Source organism: Triturus cristatus, chromosome 4_1 (genome assembly GCF_964204655.1).
Source record: "Triturus cristatus chromosome 4_1, aTriCri1.1, whole genome shotgun sequence".
NCBI lineage: Eukaryota > Metazoa > Chordata > Amphibia > Caudata > Salamandridae > Triturus > Triturus cristatus.
In genome coordinates, this window is record NC_140585.1 from 860,252,377 (window position 1) to 860,273,280 (window position 20,904).

At 46.7% G+C, this 20,904-nt stretch overlaps 1 protein-coding gene across 5 annotated transcripts in view; it reads right to left on the reverse strand.

The window, feature by feature from the left end:
* Positions 1–20,904, reverse strand: part of TASOR2 (transcription activation suppressor family member 2) — a 1,022,580-nt gene that overhangs the window by 796,080 nt on the left and 205,596 nt on the right. For all 5 annotated transcript variants that reach the window (XM_085653577.1, XM_085653574.1, XM_085653576.1 and 2 more), the window contains exon 5: positions 7,269–7,360. In XM_085653577.1, the coding sequence (XP_085509703.1) occupies positions 7,269–7,360 (92 nt within the window). The remainder of the gene's footprint in view (positions 1–7,268; positions 7,361–20,904) is intronic.

Here is a 20,904-nt window from a genome sequence, read left to right on the forward strand (position 1 = left end):
TGTTTCCCATAGGTCGAGGAACGCGCCAGGGATGTCCGCTCTCGCCCCTCCTTTTCGCTCTGGCCATGGAGCCCCTGGCGGTCTTGATTCGCTCGGATCCCGCTCTTCGCGGGTGGGACTGGCCAGGTATGACCCCCGATAAGATCGCCCTGTATGCGGACGCCGTCCTCCTCTATCTCTCTGATCCAGCGACCTCGGGGCCCCAGGTCCGCCGGATCCTCCGTCGGTTTGGCCAAGCGTCGGGTCTTCATCTGAACCCTAAAAAATCCGTTCTAGTCCCGCTACACCCGTCACGGGACTGTTTCGACTGGCAATCGGACATTCCCATCCGGAGACTCTCCTTTAAATACCTGGGGATCTGGGTCACCCTCCTTCCCGAACTCTGCTGGGCCCTCAATGTGGCTCCCATAGTCAACAAAACCAGATCAGATATGCTCCGGTGGCAGACACTCCCATTGAATCCGTTGGGGAGAGTCGCCCTTTATAAGATGATGATCCTCCCCAAGTTTCTGTACATGCTACAAAACACCCCGTGCCCCTTTCCGCGCCCGTGGTTCCGGGAACTGGATAAGATGGTGGTCAAATTCCTCTGGGGCGGCGGTAGGCCCCGGCTGGCCTTCGATCGCTGCAGGGTCCCCTCCTACGACGGCGGCCTGAGCATGACTAACCTATATCTATATTACTTGGCCACCCAGCTGCTGGTGATCCACGACTGGTTCTCAAGTGGATGGGGCGATCGGGCCTATCGCCTTGAGGTGCAATGCCTCGGATTCTCCTCTATCCAAAACATGCTCTATGGAGCATCGGTCCCCCTGTCGCTCCCTGGCGTCGTGCGGGCCCCTTTTCTCGCGTGGCGTGCAGCTCTGAGGCACACCCGATGGTCGGGACGAAAACACAGCTCACACCGCTGTGGCACGGGACATGGCTTCGGGAGGTGGTGGGACTGGCGGGTTTTCGGCAATGGGATCTCCTAGGGATCTCCACTCTGGGCGATATATGGCGGGGGAGCCACATGTGTTCCTTCCAGGAGCTTCAGACCCGCTTCTCGCTGCAGTCTTCCCAATTCTATCGCTACCTTCAGCTACGCCATGCGGTTCGGGCCCACGTCCCTCTCGACTCCAGATTGCCTTCTCATAGCCCACCTGAGGCTCAGGTGATGTTGGGGTGCCTGGGGAAGGGTGGAATATCCCGCATTTACAAATCCCTGATTAACAATACCCCGGTAGACTGGACTGGACTGAGGCAGCGATGGGAGGTCTGGGTGGGACCCCTAGATGACACGGATTGGAGGGACGCCCTTATGGCCCCTCGATCGCTTACCACCTCCGCTAGGCTGCGGCTCATCCAGCTCTATTACCTCCATGCCGCTTACCTGACCCCGGACAGCCTCTACCGGGCGGGCCTCCGCGTGGACGCCTCCTGTGCTCGCTATGGGGTGGCTCCGGCGGATTTCTTCCATATGGTGTGGTCTTGCTCCCGCCTGGAGGACTACTGGGCAGCGATTGAGACCGACCTAGCGGAGGTCCTGGGATGGGAGTTCCCCCATGAGCCTAAAATGGCTCTGCTGGGCATCACGGACGGGCTGGATGGGTCCCGTAACGACAAGTATTTTATCACTACTGCCCTAATGGTAGCTAAGAGGGATATAGCGGCCGTGTGGTCACAGCCAGACCCACCTAGAAGGGCTACTTGGAGTAGTGGGGTGGATTGGTGCGCGGCCCAGGAGCGGTCGTTATACGCTGCCCGGGGCTGCCCCAAAAAATTCCGCAAGATATGGGGGAAATGGCTGGGGGGCATAATTTGAGGAGTGGGGGTGCGGGGGGCGGGGGATGGGGGTGGAAGGGGGGGTCTTTACATCTGCTTGTCAATGCTTCCCTGATTGATGTTACTGATGCCATGTTCAATGCACTGTTGTGTATCATCCTTGATATTGTCCTTGATGCCGAAAATAAAAAATTTGTTTATAAAAAAAAAAAGTATCGACAAGGGCATTATTAGAAATGATGTGGGGGTTTCAAAGAATATTTGGAGTCCCTTCCTTTTTGACACCTTCTTCTAGCCAGGATACAAATGACAAAAGATGTTAGTGATGATCCATTACAGAGCGGCTTACTGCACGTAAAAACAAAGCACAGTTATCAGCATAATGCTTCTTTCAGCTAGAGCCTGGTGCCCCCCTTGGGATCACTTCAGGCCACGCTAGGGAGGGCCGCCCCTCAGTTTGAAGACCCGCTGGCCTAGACAGACGTACCCAAGCACATGAGGATCAATGAACAGAGTGTAGTCTGCTAGAGCGGTCATCCTTCTCATGTGGACCCGGACAACCACTTTAAATGGGTCTGGAGAGGTCTGGCCTGACATGTGTCCAACAGGGCACTTTAATTTTGAATTTTGTATACAGTAGGTGCCAATCGCCTATGGGCCCTGGTGTGTCTTGCGATATATTTCCATTTTGCAGAAATGCCTCCACCCTGTACTGATGAATCCCAGCCGGGGAGGGGGGAATCTGGTTTCTCCATGCTCTGCCGCATCAGGGACCAATTCTGTAAAGGGAAGGCAGTCTCCTCCAATACCACCTGACCAGTACACCCACCTTACAACAGTTGATCACACGACTGAAAAGACTGGGGGGGGGTCTCTGAAGTTGCCTCCAATCACAGATTGGAAAATTCTGCCCAAGAGCACACACATCCTACCTGCCGAAGTGAGTCCAGTGTACCAGCAGCAGTCAGATGCCATGCCCACCTGGTCCGCCATCGGTTCCACCGCTACTGTCTTCACCTCTCTCTGGCACACACCATATCAGCCTTGTCCCACAGACAGCACGAGCGCTGCTTCCTCATTCTCGCTGTGCCTCCGTACAGGCGTCTTCCCTTTTGAGTGACAGATCGCCCCATCCCGATGACAGCTGTCATCAGAGCCGGGTCAGACCATCCCAGCATCGTGGGGATTCAGCTCACTCATGTCGAGAATAATTCCTGGTTTCACTAGAGATTCTGCGAGGGCACCCCTTGGCTGAGCACGGTTTAAATGAACGTCCCAACCACGAAACCGCGTGCTGCATTCAGTCCAGAGCCGACTTACCTCCAGAGTCATTGCATGCCCCCACAGTCCCTCCATCCTTGCATCCTGGAGTAAAGCCTCACACCCGGGGCAATGGGGACTCCTAATTAACGTGAGGCAAGCTTAGTTCGCTTCACAAGCCTCTACCAACGCTACACGTGATCTGCCATAGCGCCGCACGTGAGCTGCACTAGAGCTCCAGGTCAGCTGCACCCACACTGCACCTGAGCTGCACCCACACTGCACCTGAGCTGCACCCACACTGCACCTGAGCTGCACCCACACTGCACCTGAGCTGCACCCACACTGCACCGGAGCTGCGTTACCCCTCCAGGTGAGATGCGCCAACTGTGCATTTATGCTGCGCCGACACGCAGGGTTGGGGAAGATGTATCCCCGTAAACACTGAATATTTATTTTAAGGGAGAAGTACAGGACACAGACGGGGACATGATGTTGCCTTCTCCGTGAATACGGACCCTCCAAGTGAGGCCCACTGACCACCGAGCTGGTTCAGTTAAAATCTCCCTATAGAGCAGAGCATGGCTGTACAGGGCGGCGCACGTGAACACGCTGCGTTCTGCACAGCCTGTGTTAGGGCAAAGGCCGTGGAGGGGCAGTGTGGGAACACCAGATGGGAGGGCACCGTAAGTCTGCAGGCAGCAGTGAGAGTGAAAACATGAAGGGAAAGCGTTTAACTGCAGTCCGAAGGGAAGACTGGAAGAGCACAGGCCATGTTGGAACTGGGACTGCTCCCCTGAAGAAAGATGGGATAGGGTATCGCCTGCGCAGTGCTAAAAAAAAAAGTGGTTTGAGGAGGAATGACTGAGGCGTTAGTATGTATAATCAGCGTTAGCATTGCAGTCAAGAGTCGAAATGCCTTAAAAAAATATGAGTGCTGTAAAGGGGGCGGGGCAAAAGGTGTGACTAAAAAGAACGAAAAATTCAATAACTATTTTGTTGGTCTTTAATCTTTAAGTGACTGCATAGAAAATAACGCACACTTTAAATAGAAAAGAAACACAAGTTAAACGAACCAGTTCGAAATAGATAGGCTGCCACAAAACGCACGGAAAGATTTAGGCTGAACATTAAAAAAAAGTGTTTTCAAAATAGTAATACACGGACTATACCTAATGCACACATTTTTAACTATCAAATAAAAACACGCGCCCCCGTGGTGCGCGCGCAGAGGAGCGGGGGCAAACGGGCGCGGCTGCGAGGCCTAGACACCGGCGGGAATGGGCGGAGCAAAGGCGGGACATGCGCCCGCCTTTGCTCAATTGCATGCCTTTTAAAAAAAAAAAAACACACGCGAAACCCAATGGCAGCCAGTGAGAGCCAAACCACACGCATGAGCGTGTGGTCAGCTTTCTAAACCCCCTTACAAGAGGTCTCGCGCTGCGCAAGCAATGCTGTGCACTGCAACGTTAGGCGCGAGACCTAAAAAGTGCTTACCGACTAAATGAAGGAGATAGGATAACGCCGCAAGCAAACGATCCAGTCCGGGTGCGCGGGGTCAAAAAGGAGACAGGGTGGTAACCAAAAAGCCTCACTTTCAATCGGAGGCTAGCGTTTAGCATAAAGTATGATGACGCCCAATGGGAGTGATGGGTGGGGCTTCAAGTCCCCTTCTGAAATCTGCTCAACTACAATAAGCCTCGCAGAGCAAGGAGCGCATATGCGCACTCCAGCGCTAGGTGAGACCTAAAAATGGGTAAACTCGACTTCCAAGTCGGACAGGAAGGCTCCTTCTTTCATATAATATGGGATTGTCCAGCTATACAGACATATTGGGAGGAGATGAGATCTTGCATGTGAGCGGTACACATTGCAGTGATGCAGAAATCGGCAAAGTGGTGTTTATTGAGTATCTGGAGTGAAACAGATCTTACCAGCAAGGAACGCATTTGGGTAACATTGGGATGTATGGTGGCTAAGTGTTACATCACAAGATTATGGGTTGCCCAAGTGACCCAGGAGTTGACTGAATGGAAAGGGATATGGATTGGTGCATGATAGCTGAAAAAACTGTATATGAAAGTAGGGGCTGCCCAGATAATTGGACTAAAGTATGGGGGAAAGGAATGAATACAGAGGCATGATATGTACACCAATACCACCATCAAGGCAAATAAACCAGATGATAATTGACTGAGGTGTGGGGAGAATGGGATTGTGATCATGGATATCCTGGAAATGAATAATCCTGCTGATGAGAATTCCTCGGCTTGGTGTTGCCTTTGTAACATGTAACTCGATATTGACTGTGTATTGACTCGCTGATTGTTTGTCGTGTGTTTTCTTGTTTAAATAAAAAGATAATTTTTTTTAATTATGTTCATCAAATAGCTGTTGAGTTTTTATTTGGCTGCAAAACATTATACCTCTTTTTTTCTTTTATTACAGGAAAGAACAATATGGTCAATGTACTCGTAACAGTTATGTCTGTGTATATACCTATCAAGAGAATAGGGAATGTGTCGCGTGTAACTGATTCATTTTCACCTGTCCATTTAAAAACAGAGAAAGCAGTGACTGAATATTATTTTCAAATCTGATCTCCCAGCTGTCATTCCCAATTTTGTGATTTATTTTTTTCTCTACTTATCCTGATATTTAAACCGTTCTAAACAAGCAGTGCTTCAATTTTCGATCATAGAAATCTCGTTCATAAACTTGAGTAGATTAACAAAGTTTTTATTACTAAAGCTGTTACCAGTCAATGACCTCAATACACTAAAGGATGCAGCAATATAATTATTATAATTTATTAATGTAGTAATAATGATATAATATTGTAATAATCATTTTGTAAATAAACCAACTTCATGTTCCAGATGGAGCTACTTTATCACAATGATGGTCCAGCAGGATACTGTGCTAAATCTGTAGATACGCAGTTTTATTCCATTCTGATCTGATTGTAATTCAAGAGACAAAGTGGATTCATCCCAAAGTAATCTAAAAAACACTATTCTTTCTGATTAGCAATGATGAGGTCCAACTTAATACATGCTTCTATCAAAAGACTGTGCAGCATGGAGTTACACTAGCAGCCCTCTCATGCTACCCTTACAATATTTCTCAATCCTGGTTTACCCAAATATCTGCAGTGAGTTAAAGTTTAGCTTAGGCCCTAGAATTACATTTTTATAATCTCTCTGAAAAGGTGGCAAACAAGAGCGTCAATCAAGGGTAAAATTAAATTTTTATAGGATATTTTCCAAGATATTAACTAGAACAAAAGGTACTAGTTAGCATGTATCACCAAAAAGAAGCTACGTACGGCCTCTTCGGCCGGAAATTTGGAAATCCGGTTTGACTCCGAGCTCTCCTTCGCTTCGCAGATCTCTTCCATCTGCTTCCTGAAGCTCAGATTGGTCAGAAAGTTGATAAATCTGCTCCTGGCTGAGAGCCAAAAAACTGTAATCCACGCTTTAGTGACATCACGTTTGTATTAAGCAAACAGCTTTTATTTAGGTCTCCCACCTCTCATCCACATGTTACAGATCAAACAAAATTCGGCAATGAGGCTGATCCAAGGGCTCCTCCTTTTCCATCCTATCTCGCCACATCTGAAGCAGCTACATTGGCTTCTGGTGGGATAGAGAATCAAGTTCAAGACTCTGATCACGGCGTTCAGAGCCTTTGCAGAAAAGGGCCCTCGATATTTGAGAAACAGACTGGGTTGGCACCAACAGGAGAGATCGCCGAGATCAAACTACCGCCGAATTATGGACATTCCTAGGTTTGCCAAAGTCCATATGGGTGATCTTTCTCTTTGGAACACACTTCCAATTATCCTCTGCCTGACTGAGTCAGAGCACTGTTTCAGAAAAGAATTAAAAACCTGGCTCTTTGTCCAAATCTAGATTTGACTGTCCGGCCTTACTCTCAGTCACTTTGTTTTCAGTGCTGGGACGCTTCTCCTGAAGCAGCCGTGTGCTGTATAAATGCTATTGATTGATTGTCATGATAAGATTATATTTATATAGGACATGATGTCTAGGAGATAAACTGGAACAAAGTTAACAGATTGCATATATTAAAGGGTTTCTATCACACCAGACTTGAGACAGTGTGTTTGGAATATTACAACTTCAGCTGGGAAATAAACAAGCACATAAAATACTAATGATCTTGGTTCAAATCCCTGTAAATAAGGAAGGTAAATTTAAGATAATTTTTCGTAATTAACTTACCTTAATTATTTTGAATATAACAATGTATCCTGCTTTCCCCTGATACCAAGGTCTTGGATGGAGATAATCTGCATACTTGGAGACATAAACACCTGTAAAAGGAACAATTTGGTAATTTAAATAGGTTTTGAAATGCCATACACAAATTGTAGATTTTTTAATCAAGCCATTAGCTTGGAACGTTTTTTATTACAATGACGGAAAAAGGAGTCAAAATCTAAATCTCTTGGGCAAGAATAATCATTGGTGTCACAAATAGCAGGACCAGCAATCTACAGAGGGACAGGACAGGCGCTGATGATCACCTAAAATACACCCAGGAGAGAGACCACCCATCTCACTTTCAAAAAATGGGGATATGAGGGCAATAGTACATCTAAGTCAGATTCCATTATAGGAGGTTTACAGAGAAGACAGGAAAGAAGTGACAATAATAACCGATTTGGCAAAAAGTCATGCTGGGGATCATCATGTAGCCAAATTGTTTGGCACCGATGCATTTAAATCTTGAAGGATCTAAGAGGTAGAATGCACTCAACCAGGTTTGGAACAATGGAAGGGCAAGCAACACGTCACATAAAACACACAGTCTACACGTTTATGGGATGAGGCAACACCAGAGTACAACCTTAATTTTTTTAACATTATTTCTGGGTCTATTCTTATTCAAACCTATCAAACAATATGCCACCAAAACAAAACTTAGCAAGGCTTTATCAAGGTCTTATGAAATCTACCATTCCTGCCCCAAACATACAGCAAAATAATAAACTCAACAATATAGTCAATCCCATGTTGAAAGGCAATTAAAACGTCTTGGAATTGAGACCAAGAGACCACCTAACATTCCGCCACCAGCATTACATGATCTTAGAGAACCGTTTTCAGTGAAGAAGCATATAGTACACTGATAATGAACAATTACTACAAAATAAAGGACATGACTGAGGAAGTAATAGAACATGATGTGCAGGCAGTGGAGAAAATGGTCTGGTCCGGATGTAGGGTAATAGAGTTATGTAAATTAGATAGAACTTTAATGTAAGCACCAGAATTGTATATAGATGTCCAATAAGTTGATCCGTCTACTATTTATCCTGTTTTTCTGTTTCCTCTGAAGCAAATTCCATGGAAGACTTGAAGGAACTCATACAAGGTCAGGGCATCTCAGCAGTATAATTATTAGGAGGAATTACTTACTGCTATCCACACTTTCAAGTGGGTCATGATCGATACACAAACATTTTGTGAGGGTTTGCAAAACCATCATACATCACTACAACACAAATCAAGTTTTTGAAAAACACTATGCCAATCCAGAAACTAATTGGGATGAATATTTACTTTGAGTCAAAAATAATCTAGTAGTGGCCCGCTAACAAGCAACCAAGCCCCAGTTGGGAACGGCCTTAGGAAAAGCGACGGAGACGAGTGCTCAAACACCGGGCTTCCATCAGGGCTACGCCGGGGAGATCCCGGAGGCTCAGGGACCAGATGACACAGCCCTGGAATGCATGTCAAGAACTTTTCAGAGATCAAGAGGCCATGGAGATTCTGATAAGCCGGAGAAGCACGAGTCCCTGGCTCTGGATGATGCACACCCTCTTTTGGAGAGAATGCAACAGCTGGAGGCTTCAGGCCCGAGCCCTCTGGGCGAGGACTCTCAACCACTGTAGCCTTTAAATAATAGCGAGGAGGAATGATGAGTTGGGGCAAAACGCCCTCCTAGAGATGCTGTACGATTCCCGAGACTTAGAGGACATTTGGAACCTTTGCCACGAGACAGGGAAGTATACAGTGAGTTGTTATTTTTGCATTGCAAAATAGCTGAGTGAGTAGGGGGAGGGCTACAGACCTCTGGGTGGTTTACCTGCACCAGTGTTGTCACGTTGACGAGCTTGGGGGTAGTGTGGGTACCTGCCGAGTGTGGGGAGGGGGACACAATGGACACTATTAAATGTTCTGGATTATATGTTCTGGGTCGAGGGGAGGCTAGTTCTGTTCGAATAATTTGCATAAATACTGACACTGAGATGAACTGGCATTGCATGGGCAGTGTTGGGGGCGCGGGAGGCTTTCGCTTTTCTTACACAATGGCTAACGATGGGTACTTAGTGATGACGTGGAACGTCAATGGACAAGGGAATAAAATCAAAAGAGGGTTAGTTTCGAACCATCTTAAAAGGCTTAAACCAGATATCGTACTACTACAGGAAACTCATCTCATGGGGCCACACTGCTCTTTCCTGGGTAGCGGGCACTACACCACTCTGGCACGCGGGGTTTACCCGAGGGTCGAGGGGAGTGGCAAATCTCATCTAAAGGTCACCCCTCTTCTGGGTCACTCGGCATTGGGAGGACCCGGACGGCACATACGTAGCAGTCCTGGGTACCTGGAATCACACATCTTGGCTAATTGTCAGTGTGTATGCCCCCCGCGTCTCCAGCAGCGTACGCTGGATAAATTGTCCGGCCTCCTGCTACAGTCTGGCCCCGTTACACATATCATGGGAGGCGACTTCAATGATGTGAGCGATCCCGCCTTGGATCGTACATTGATGCGACCGAGGCAGCATGAGACAACCGCATTGGCTAGGTTCCAGGTGGACTTCGGGCTCACTGACCTCTGGAGGCGTCACCATCCATCCACATGTGCATACTCCTACTCTTCCGGGACCCACAGGGTGTTTTCAAGGTTAGACTACCTCTTTGCCCCAGCTGGTGAGATTGAGCAGATTGAGGAGGCGGAATAATTAGCATGGGGTTTCTTCACCAGTGAAGCTCAAAGAAAGAGTGAGCACCTGGTGGGCTACAAGAAGAAGGAGCGGTAATTCAGCTTGACCTTATCAGGCAGAGTAAGTGGAGGCCTGCATGAGGAAGAAGGGAGGTGACTATGTGAACCCCCCACATGCTCCTATGTTGGTGCAGTAGACAGCACCCAATCGCATTTCTTGCCGCAGCCCTGTCCCCGATATATTGACTTCTCGTTAGTCATGCACCAGTCCAAGTCCTGCTCCCAGTCGCCCACCCGCGGAACCTCGACCCCTTCCCATAATCTTGCTATGTTTTGCTTAGCTACTACGAGGCCCAATGAGAACCAGATCTTGACACATTTTGGTGGCGGCTCCTCTCCCCAAATATGTAGGATGCATTCCTTAGCTGTTGTCAAGGCATTATTTTCTGTAGGTTGATCCAGAAGGTTTGAATCTTCGGACACGCCACAACGTGTGAAAGAACGTTCCCTCCATTCCACAGCCTCTCAGACATAGGTTCGAAGCAGCTAAGAGTTGTGCGGGCATAGTATGATCGATGGTGTATGCGTAGGAAAATCAGTCTGAACCCTGTTTGTAATGCGACTTCTTGGAAGATACCCTGTGCCTCCTCCCGTTCCCTGTCGTCACAATCTCCGATATCCGCCTCCCACTTGGATCTCAGCTCCGCGAGGAGGTTGGGAGAATGGTTTCAAAAAATATTGTATGTAAGAGAGACTGTCTTCTTGGGCAGTGCTCCCGTTAGCATTCTATCTTCCAGGGGGGGAGTACTCTGGCAGGGTGTTCTCTGCGGAGATATGTGTTCTGAGGGCATGTCGAAGCAGAAGATATCTAAAGGCCTCAGTGTCAGTCAATTCATATTGGGTACGTAGCTCTTCCCAAGTGAGCATATTACCATCCCTCCAGACATCAGATTTGTGATTTTATCCCATTCTATGTCTCTGCTCTTAGACATGTATTAGAGGAAAGATGAATGAAGTATTTAACAATTTCAGGTGACGATTATAAGTTGGCCGAGTGAAATGGTCTTCATACAGGAGTCAATCTTGCATGGTTGGAGCAGCAAAATCCAATTTGCACTAGACCCAAACAGTCCGGCCAGATGCTCTACGTGGTTCCCTTGAAATGGCAGAGTGAGCAACTCAATTGCCTGCACCGAATATCACCCACCAAAGAAATGAAGCCATGATAAATGTTCTTTACATACTTTCCTTCAGGCACACTGAAATCAGACAGCTCCTGGATGAGATGATTGGCCAGGGCTATGAGGAGCAACTGATGGGCAGCCAGCCAGAGGAAGAGTTCAATGAGAGTTACAATGTTCCTCTCCCTGGTTGTGTACCATGCATTCACTGTGAGCAGCTACATGATTCTCATATGGAATTCACAGATCACCACTTTATACAATCTTATTAGGGAAAAAAACTTCTTTGCTTTTCTATATAGTGGAGGATCTTCCTGGCAATGATAGTGTAAAAAAAAAAAAAAGAGATTTAATAAACATTCCACAGCCCACTCTAAATAGGGAGGACGTTTGGATGGCTTAACTCCGAAGGACTGTACTCCCTCACAATTGGGAAGGTGAACCAAGAGTTTAGTGGAAAATCCTGTTCAGCAAACTCTAACTCAGGCCCTACATCTTAAGAGTTTTACAATTTTAGGATGATGTGTGTCATCAGCGTAACTGTAAAAAGTTAAGTTGAAGGAACTAGTCAGGTTTGGTATGGGTGCAAGGCATATGCTGAACAAGAACACAAGTTGAGAGATGGTCATGCCCTAGGCTACTTCACAGTCTGTGGGGAAAGGATTTGAAGTGAGCAGGGCACTGAGATGATGCTCTGCCTATCTTGAAGACAGGTTAGGATTCTTTGTTTTATGGTAGAAATTGCAACCGTAGCATATATGCCCAGCAATATGAGTGCCACTAGTCCATTTCTGCCAAATGTCATTTTCTGATCATTCCAATTGGATACCAGTGTGGACACCGCATGTCTCCATGGATGGAAGACCATTTGCGGGTGCGAAAGAAGTCTGTTTCTGGATTGTTGAGGGCCAAGATAGCGGCTTGCAGCTGAATCATCGTTGCGGTCCTATGCTTCTGAGCCCTGGTGAGCCTCTAAGCCGTGCCTATAGCTGGGAGGGCACCCCCCAGCCCTTCTCCTTTTCTCTGACCTTATCTGGTGGACCAGCTGATGGTTCGCTGGTACTCGGAGGCTTCCTTGACTTTGCTCCAACTGCTGGCTTCAGGGCAAAGAGCAGTCAGCAAGATACGCGCAGACTAGCTTTCACTGGCATTCCCAACAGCCTAATACAGAGGAGCCCTATTGGACGCCAGTTGGCTGCAGTCAGAGGCTTGAGTGGAGGGATCTTTGGAGCTGCAGCCTTCGGAGAGTTTGATTCATGGTGGCCCTGTTGTCGTGGTGCAGAGCTGCTGGCGGTGCGAAGGAAGGCGCATACCAGCAGCAGTTGTTACTTTGTTGATGTTTTTTTTCCTTTCAGGTACCCCTTTTTTGACTGGACTGCACCTCTGTCGGATTCACTATTGCGGGCTGGAAGCCTCGCTCTCTGCCTGCTGTCGGCCAAGTCGTTTTGGAGGACATTTCGGAGTCTGCAGTAGGGGATGCCAGAACTACAAGCTGGATTTAGGCCAGGATGCCTGCAAGGGAGCCTTTAAGAAGGGGGGTCAACTGGAAACAGAAACTTCTCACATCTCCCACATATCCCAGAAGGTGGAGAGAAAGCGTTTGTTGCCTGGCAAGGGGGGGAAATGGCGGTATTAATACTTGAAGTGGGTTAAAGGGGGAGAAAGCAGTCTTCTGTCCCCCTCGTCTCCCCTAAAGTTCATGAGAGGGTAGAGGATTTCCATGCGTTGGCCATTGTGGAGATATCCCTGAGTGAAATGACACATGGGGATACTGAATTATCAACCAGACCGGGGAGTGACAGTCTTGTACCTTGCACCCAAAGTACAATGGATGAGTTTCTGACAGTGAGCCTACCCCTCTCTGCTACAACTACTGAGTCCGGTAAGGATGGGGGCAGACGATAACTTTTCCCCTTTGTTCTAGTGAAACTATATCAGCAGTGAGAGGTTGATTCCACTTATGTAAATGTAAATGTGGTTGAGCTTATATAGCGCACAGCTACCCGCTGTGGGTTTCCCGGCGCTTGCTTAGGGAACCCGTCCTGGTATTCCCCTGTGAGATAGCAGGGTATCCACAAGGTGAAAGTCAGGCATCCCGCCGCGAGGGGCCGTTGTGGAGATTAAGCAAGCTATTGCCCAGAGTCGCAGAGTGTGAACCCGTGAGTCGAGGAGGCACCGGGGCAAGAATTATCGAGTCCGTGGAATTTTTAGCCCAAGACCCGCCGAGGCGGGGAATTGAACCCTGGTCCAGGACCGATCTCAGCTTCCGGGTCTGCCGCCTCTAACCCCTGAGCCACACTTCTCCACCTTCTTATCTTTATTTTACCTCCTGAACTGGATCCTCCGGTGGTCCCAGCACTGGTGGCTCATGTAGTGGAGCCTTCAGTGGTCTCTTAGACATCGTTAGTCAAGTCAAATCTCTTCCGGCTGCTCAGATTCTGTGCCCAGGTAGCTTGGAGTTCACTGTGACTGGGTGAGGATGGTCCAGAGGCATTTTTTGATCTCTTGGACGGCGATCTGGATGAAGGTCTTGCACAGGCAACCCATACTGGCCTCTAAGACCATAATGATCCCTCCAGGGCTACATCTGGGCACTCAGTTCCCTCCACTTTTTTTTATCTCAACGGAGGTGTGAGAGTGATGGCCCGCCCGCGGATTCAGCAGAGGGTCTTGTGTCTGCAGTGTTCAATTAAGGCCTAATTGACCCGGTTTCCCCACTAGAAGATGAGCTTTTATGGCATCTTGATGGAACTGAGTTTATGCCTACAAGCCATTCTCCTCTGGGGAGGCTCATTCCTGGCTGCACCATCTGGCTCCAACGATAAGGTAGTACCCATACCCCCATCTGGATCTCCACCTACTGCCTCGACACAGGATTTCCCCACATTAGGGGACATTTATCATCATCTTCTCCAGCACAGAAAGGACTAGTGTAAGGACTCAAAGGCACTGAAGGCCATCCACCTTAAGACCCAAGTGGATCTTCACAAACTTTAGTAAAATAAGGACATTAGTCATGGTTGGGGGTTGAGGAAGCCTCCCAGGCGACTCTATAAAAGGCAGTGGAATCCAACATATTGAGGGTGGCTCAGCATGCGCAGCAGATAAACACCTTGTCTTTAAGGGTGGAGGACTTGGAGAACAGGTCACGTCTGAACAATCCGCGGGATTTAGGGCGCTGAAGGTGATGAAACGCACCCCCCCCCCCCCCCCCCCCCGGGGGGTTACGCAGTTTGTTTGTTCCAAGAGGCATTTCCAGCTCTGAGTAACTGGGATATGGATTGTGTGATACAGCTGGAGCATCGTTTTCTTTTCCATCATCCTAGTAAACCCTCCCGGTACCCTCGAGCCATACTGATTTATATGGAAAATGTTATCCTTGGACAGAGATCTTTCGGGCAGAGACTTCTAAGCTGCCGGCCAAAGCATGTGGTATTGACTTTTTGTCCAATCTGCCTTTTCTCATCATACAGTCATGAGGCATTGGTAGCTGCGGGAGTTCATTCTGGCGCTCCACAAGCATGTTGGGTCTGTTTCTCTAATGGAGCATGCAAGTCTCCTGATTCGTAAAGATGGCTGGACTTTTTATTGTTATGGTGGTCATAAAATACAGGAACTTTTGACCAAGTGGCAACCGGGGCTGGGGAAATGACTCTTTTCTTTTTGAATCAGGTGTATGCTTGGTCAGAGGGGTGCCTTGTTTGTTATTTCTCCTTTTAATGCACTTGCCCTCTAATTGGGCTGGGAGGGATCACTTACAGGCTTCAGGGTTGGATATTCTTTGCTTATTGGTTTAAAGGTTAGGGGATTTTCTTTTTTTCACAATGTGGGTGTGTTGGTGGGGTTGATGATTAGGGTCTCCTTATTTTAGGCTAGGCTCTATCTCTGGGAGGTGCTCGCGCTGTCCTCACCTTCTTGTTTTTCCCTGTTCTTTTCTTTCTTGTTTTCGATCTTAGACTTGGACTCTTGGGTAGGCGGTCTGGGCATGGTGCTGAGTCAGGGGTGGGCTGGTTCTGAACCACAATCCAAGCATGCGGTTGGGCCCTAGGTGCATTAGGCATGACATAGGAAGGTGGGCTGACTCGCCTGTAATGGAGTCATGGGTGGGCTGGGAAATTTGTGTTTTTTCTTCAGAACATTTGGGGTATTTATTTTGACAGATACTGCAAGTAATATATTCAGTTTGATGTGGCAAAAGATTCTCAGAGTTACCATATTTTATTGTGTTGCTCAGAGGAGAAGCCTGTGAATAATGTGGGGTAATGGCAACAGCTAGTAAGGGTGGCGGTCCTGGGCAGCAGCTGCATATTTTATCAAGGAACATTAATGAAGTCAAGTCTTTTCAAAAGCGGAATCTTGTACAGGAGGAACTGAATATTCTTAGGCCACAAATCTTGTGTCTCCAAGAGACTCATCTGCTTCAGACCGAGGGCCCAGTATTAAAAGAATGCAAATATAAGACGTTATCCCTTTCTTGTTATACCTCTTCCTAGAGGGGGTTGCACTTTTGGTAAGGGATAGTCGGTGGATTGTTCTGTGTCAAATGACAGATCCTGGGGGCGATGGTTGGTGGTGACTATTCAGGACAGGAATCGCTTTTCTATTTGCGTTCTATACAGGCTTAGCATGGATGACCCGATGGCCTTTGGTTTTCCTTCACTGGAGTTGCATCTCTGGGCCCACCTTATTTGGGTGTGGCAACTTTAACATTACAATATACCCTAAGAATAATTTGGCATCCCAGCTTATGCCCTCAGGTCAGCTTTTTGATGACCTTGCCCGCCGTGGGAAGTACCTGCTGCAGCAAATATCCTCATATGCTTTAGTGGATCTTTGGCGTGTTAGGCATCCTAGGGATCCTGGATTCCTGTTATATTCTGCTCCTCATAAGACCATGGCACTATTGGACATGTTTTGGTCAGCAATACGCTGGTTTACTCTTCTAGGATCACATGCAATCCAAGGGTCCTTTCAGACCAGAACGCCTGGTCATTGTTTATACAACCTGTTGAGTCTACTTGGGTATCTAGCCCCCGGAATTGGACATTTGGACGTAGGTTACTCTCAGAAGATGTTAAGCTCACTTAATGTGCATGTAAGAGAGTTTCTTGAATTTAATATAGGGGCAGCATCACTTCCTGCGGTCTGGGGTTCCCTTAAAGCGTTTTGCAGAGCTTCAGTTTGCTTCTTATCAATGAAGAACTGCACTGGCAGAGGAAACTGGGATCCGACGGACTCTGGGGTCCGTTGAATCCAATCTAGAAAACTCTGTTAGGGTGAGGGACGGGCCTTGTTTGTTTTGATTCCATATTTGTTTCCAAGGTGAGGCGGCTTTACTTGGGTCTTAAGGCAAGGGTACGCAGTGCAGGCCTTGTATCAGACCCTGTCCTGTTGCTATTCTTCGCGGTAACTGGCGGGGGTGACTCCCCCGCAAACCACCCCCATCCGCAGTTGTTCACACTCTATATTGAACCGTTCATTCAATCTCTTAAACAAATGATGGCATACAACCTATACAGTTACACCAATATGAAGTAAAGATTCTCACGTACGCAGATGACAACGCTGTTTTGACACCTCTTCCAACTGGAAGACTAAAGGCAATGGTGGCAGCAGCCCAATCATTTGGGGAGGTTTTTTGCTGTAAGCTGAGCTCTGATAAGACTCAGATTTTATCCAATGTGGCTCCGACTGCCCAGGATCAGGGGTTGATGCAGTCCTTGGTCTATCTCGTGGTGATCTAAACAATTAACATCCCTGATATTCTGGAGTATAACTATGGGAAGTTGTATCAGAATTCAGTGCAAGTCTTTCCTAAGTGGAATCATCTGTATTTGGGGCTTATAGGCTAATTTAATCTTATAAAAATGACTTTTCTCCCTCGATATATCTTTACTTTCTCCGATGTATTCCAATTTTTTTTCTATCTGCCTTTTTTGCCAGAGTGGAGGCACTATGGCAGAAGTTTATCTGGGCCTACAGCAAACCTCGATTATAAGATTCAGTTTTGACAGCAGTCTAAGGCAGGTGGTGGGTATCACTCCCTATTCTCAGGTCTTCTTTTTTGGCGTAATTTTTCCCACAACTCTGGTCAATGCTGCCAGGCAGGTTCTCCAACTGCTTTTCAGCTGTGTTCAGGTATTGTCAACACAATGTACTTTAAACATGCTCGCTTTAAAACGTTAAAGGTTTTCCATTATGTTTGCTGATCTTGTAGAGATTATTTCCGAGTATTACCCTGATTAATCAGCTTACATAATTGGGTTATACTCCTAAAGTTTCTAATGCCTTTCATGATGGGTTCCGGGAGATATGGGTAAGGGTCAATCTTCTAACCTTAGGACAACTTTTTGAGGGTGATGTCTTCTTCATTTGGTAGTTTACTGAAGCAGATTCCCCTTCCGTCCATATTTTCCTTAAATACTTACAGTTGCGGCACTTTATTTTAAGCCTTAAGGAAGAGCTTGGATCTTATTAGAAAAACGACTTGAATGATAAATATCGGGTTGGTCTACAATTGAATCTGTATGGCTCCACATAATCAAGCCGATGACTTGTTCCAGAAGAGAGTTAATAAGTGGAGTTCTTGGCTTAGTAAGGAAATCACTGGGGGCCGATCTCCAGCGTAGCAATGCAATGTCCCATTTAGTTTTGAACGTATCTTGGCTTAAGGTACATCACCTTAAATATATTAAATAATTGGCATTGTGCCCTGTATCGTCTTTTTATTTTAAAGCTATGGCCTGATGACCAGTGTTTCCGTTGTGAGATGGCGGGAGCTAATGTAGTTCATGTTTTCACATCCTGCCCTGCACTACGTCTGTGTTTGCAGTTTGTCTTTGGTAAATTGGGTGGTATATCCAATATGGCAGTTTCTGCAGTTTTGCAGCTCATTATGCTGGGGCATTTATGCTATTCCCCCGTCTTTCGGGTGTATATTTTTTCTTCATCACGTTAGCTAGGCTGGTTTTGGCATCATTCTGGCTTGCCAGTGAGCCACCCGACCCTTCGATCAGGTGGCGGGAATTCTTACATACGAGTAGGCTAGAAATCGAGCTAATTGAGAATGACCTTCGGAGGAAAAGGATGGGTCGGATTTGGGATCCCCTTCAGGGCCAGATGGCCAAGATCGCTGCTTTCCAAGTCTGATCCACCTAGGCTGGAGCTTTGGGTCTTATTTTGCTTGTACACTGGGCTTTCCTTCTCCTAGGTATTAGGCTGCATGTCTATTCTCCTGTAGTTATTCTGTATGTCATTGCTTAATTTGCTTATGCAGGATATGTCATGTACTCTTATCCCAGTGCTTTGGGCACTGGTTGATTCCTTGCTATTTTAAAAATGAAAAAAAAAGTGAAAGAGGAGTGTTCACTTTTATGAAGGTGACTACCTGGGTGTAGGCAGCTTTTTCAATGAGTTTTTAGGTCTCGCCTGACAGCGAACATGCGCTGTTGCTGAGAGGGTTATTGTACGCAGAAAATGGCCTGGAGCCCCACAATCACTTACCATTTGCAGACTTGATTGTCAATCTTTATAGCTGCATCCTACTTCGCCAACATATTCCTGACATCACTTCCTTAAATTTTTCAAGAGCATGGACAATTAATTACATTTAATTTGTGTCCTTCTGCTACTCACATTGTGCTTCAGAGAACTTTTCTTTGAAACATCATTTCCGCACCGGCTTGCAGTCTATGTAACTGCAAGTGGTTTTTTTTGCCTTGTTTCAAATACTGCTTACTGTTTCACCCGCCTTGCCCCTTGCTGCTGTCACCTTTCCAGCATACTTTTTTTTGCAGCTTAATATAGCGCAAACTCAACCTAAAGGTATTGGAGTACTATAGATGTGCCACTTAAATAAAAAAAAAACAGAAATGGACAATACATGGAAATGACTGTAATGGCTTAAGGGATTGCATTTCTGTACAAAGAAGCAGGCTTTGACAAAAGGGGAATAACACAAAAGATGGTGCAATCATTGCCCGTCTTTGCTGCCTCCGCCTGTGTTGATGTGCATCATCAGTGAGCTGATCGCAGGGGCCTTCGCCCACTCCAAGATCCATCAAAGAGCTCTTGTGATGGGTGTCACTTGCAGTGCGAGTAGCTTGGAGCATTTTAACTGACTTTAGTCATGTTGTACAGCAGTTGTGTTGCTGTACAACATAACTAAGACAAACTGATAAAGCCAATATCTCTCACATAGGTGAGATCAATTGGCTTTGCTAATGCTTGTTTTTTAACGTACTGTCACTTTTACTCCGGCTGTAACATCTCTCCCCCTCCTGCCTTGTTACATGTTTATTCTCTCCACTGCCAAACAAAGCTATGCCTGTTGCTTGTTATTTTTTAATGAAGATTGGGCTGCACTGCTCCCAGTCTTGTGAGGCCACTGTATTTCACAGGAAGCCAATACACCATCCATAGTAAAGGAGAACACGCCGACTTGCAGCACATTAAAATTACACAAAAGCAAAGCCAATAAGCCTCGCCTGTCCTGTTTTTTTTTAAACTTTCGAACATGGTGCACAGCAGCTGCGTAACGTGCCTGAAATTGAGAAAATGCTGTGAAACTGAGAGCTGTTGCGTCGTATCGCTTTTTTAAAACTAACTTTGAGACTTGTTGCACAGTGGACGTGCTACTGTACAACATGGCTAAAAACAAATTGTCAAAGCCAATAACTCTCATAGGTAAGACCTACTGGCTTTGCCAATGTTTGTTCTAAGAATGGGCAATTCAAGAATGGCCAAGAGTTGGTTGTATCTGATAACAAGCATTGGCAATGCAATAGGTATCACATTTGCGAGAGTTTAAGCTACTGGCATTGTAAATGACAATGCCTTTTATTTATCATTTTTTAAAAACAACACATAAATAAATGGTTTGTCATTTAAAATGCAAATAGCTCAAACTCTCGCAAACGTGAGACCTATTGCATTGGAAATGATTTTTAAACTGGCTTCTTGGACATACCAAATGAAGAGGCCAGTGAGTGAGAGCCATGCGTTAAACGTTGCGTAGGCTAGTGCCAGAGACTGCCTTCTCAGTGCTCTGGTGAGACCCCATCCTGTGCCCTCTGGCACACATCTTGGGGCATTTTAGTATTTCCAGTAAAATCTCATATCTTGCCATCTGAGACTGCCAACATGATCTTCTCCATTTAACAAGCGATTCTGAGAATCATATGTCTATTTGCATAGTTCTATGTGTTAACCACACTCGCCATGTTTCCGCTGAGCACTTGTCAAGGTGAGGGAACAATATGTCTCCATCTTGCCTTCCTCATGGCTGACCTCTCCTACAGCGGAAGCCGTGCCTCTGGGGGCCGGAGTAAGCATGGTAGCTCATTGGTTTAATCTGCCTGGTCTGGAAATCTGCAGGTAACAGGCTCGGACATTTGCAGAGCCCACTCAGGGTTCAATGCTTCTGGGGTTGGTAAAATGAGTATCAAGAGGCTGGGCTATTAAAGCACTCATTATTGAAATTGGCAAAGGAAATAGGTATGTTGTTTGAATACATGGCAGTTGCCTCTCTGGTGTCACTATTCAAATCAGTTGTGCTTATTTTATTGACTTTAGTGAAAATGAATCCGCTCTTGTGCCCATTGTGCTAACCAACAAGGGTAGACACTAAATGGAATTAGAAGAAATGCTCTCCACCATAGGCTTGCGCCAAAGACAGGTGTCTCCTATAGTTTGACATTTGACTGACTCTTGCCCAACCCTA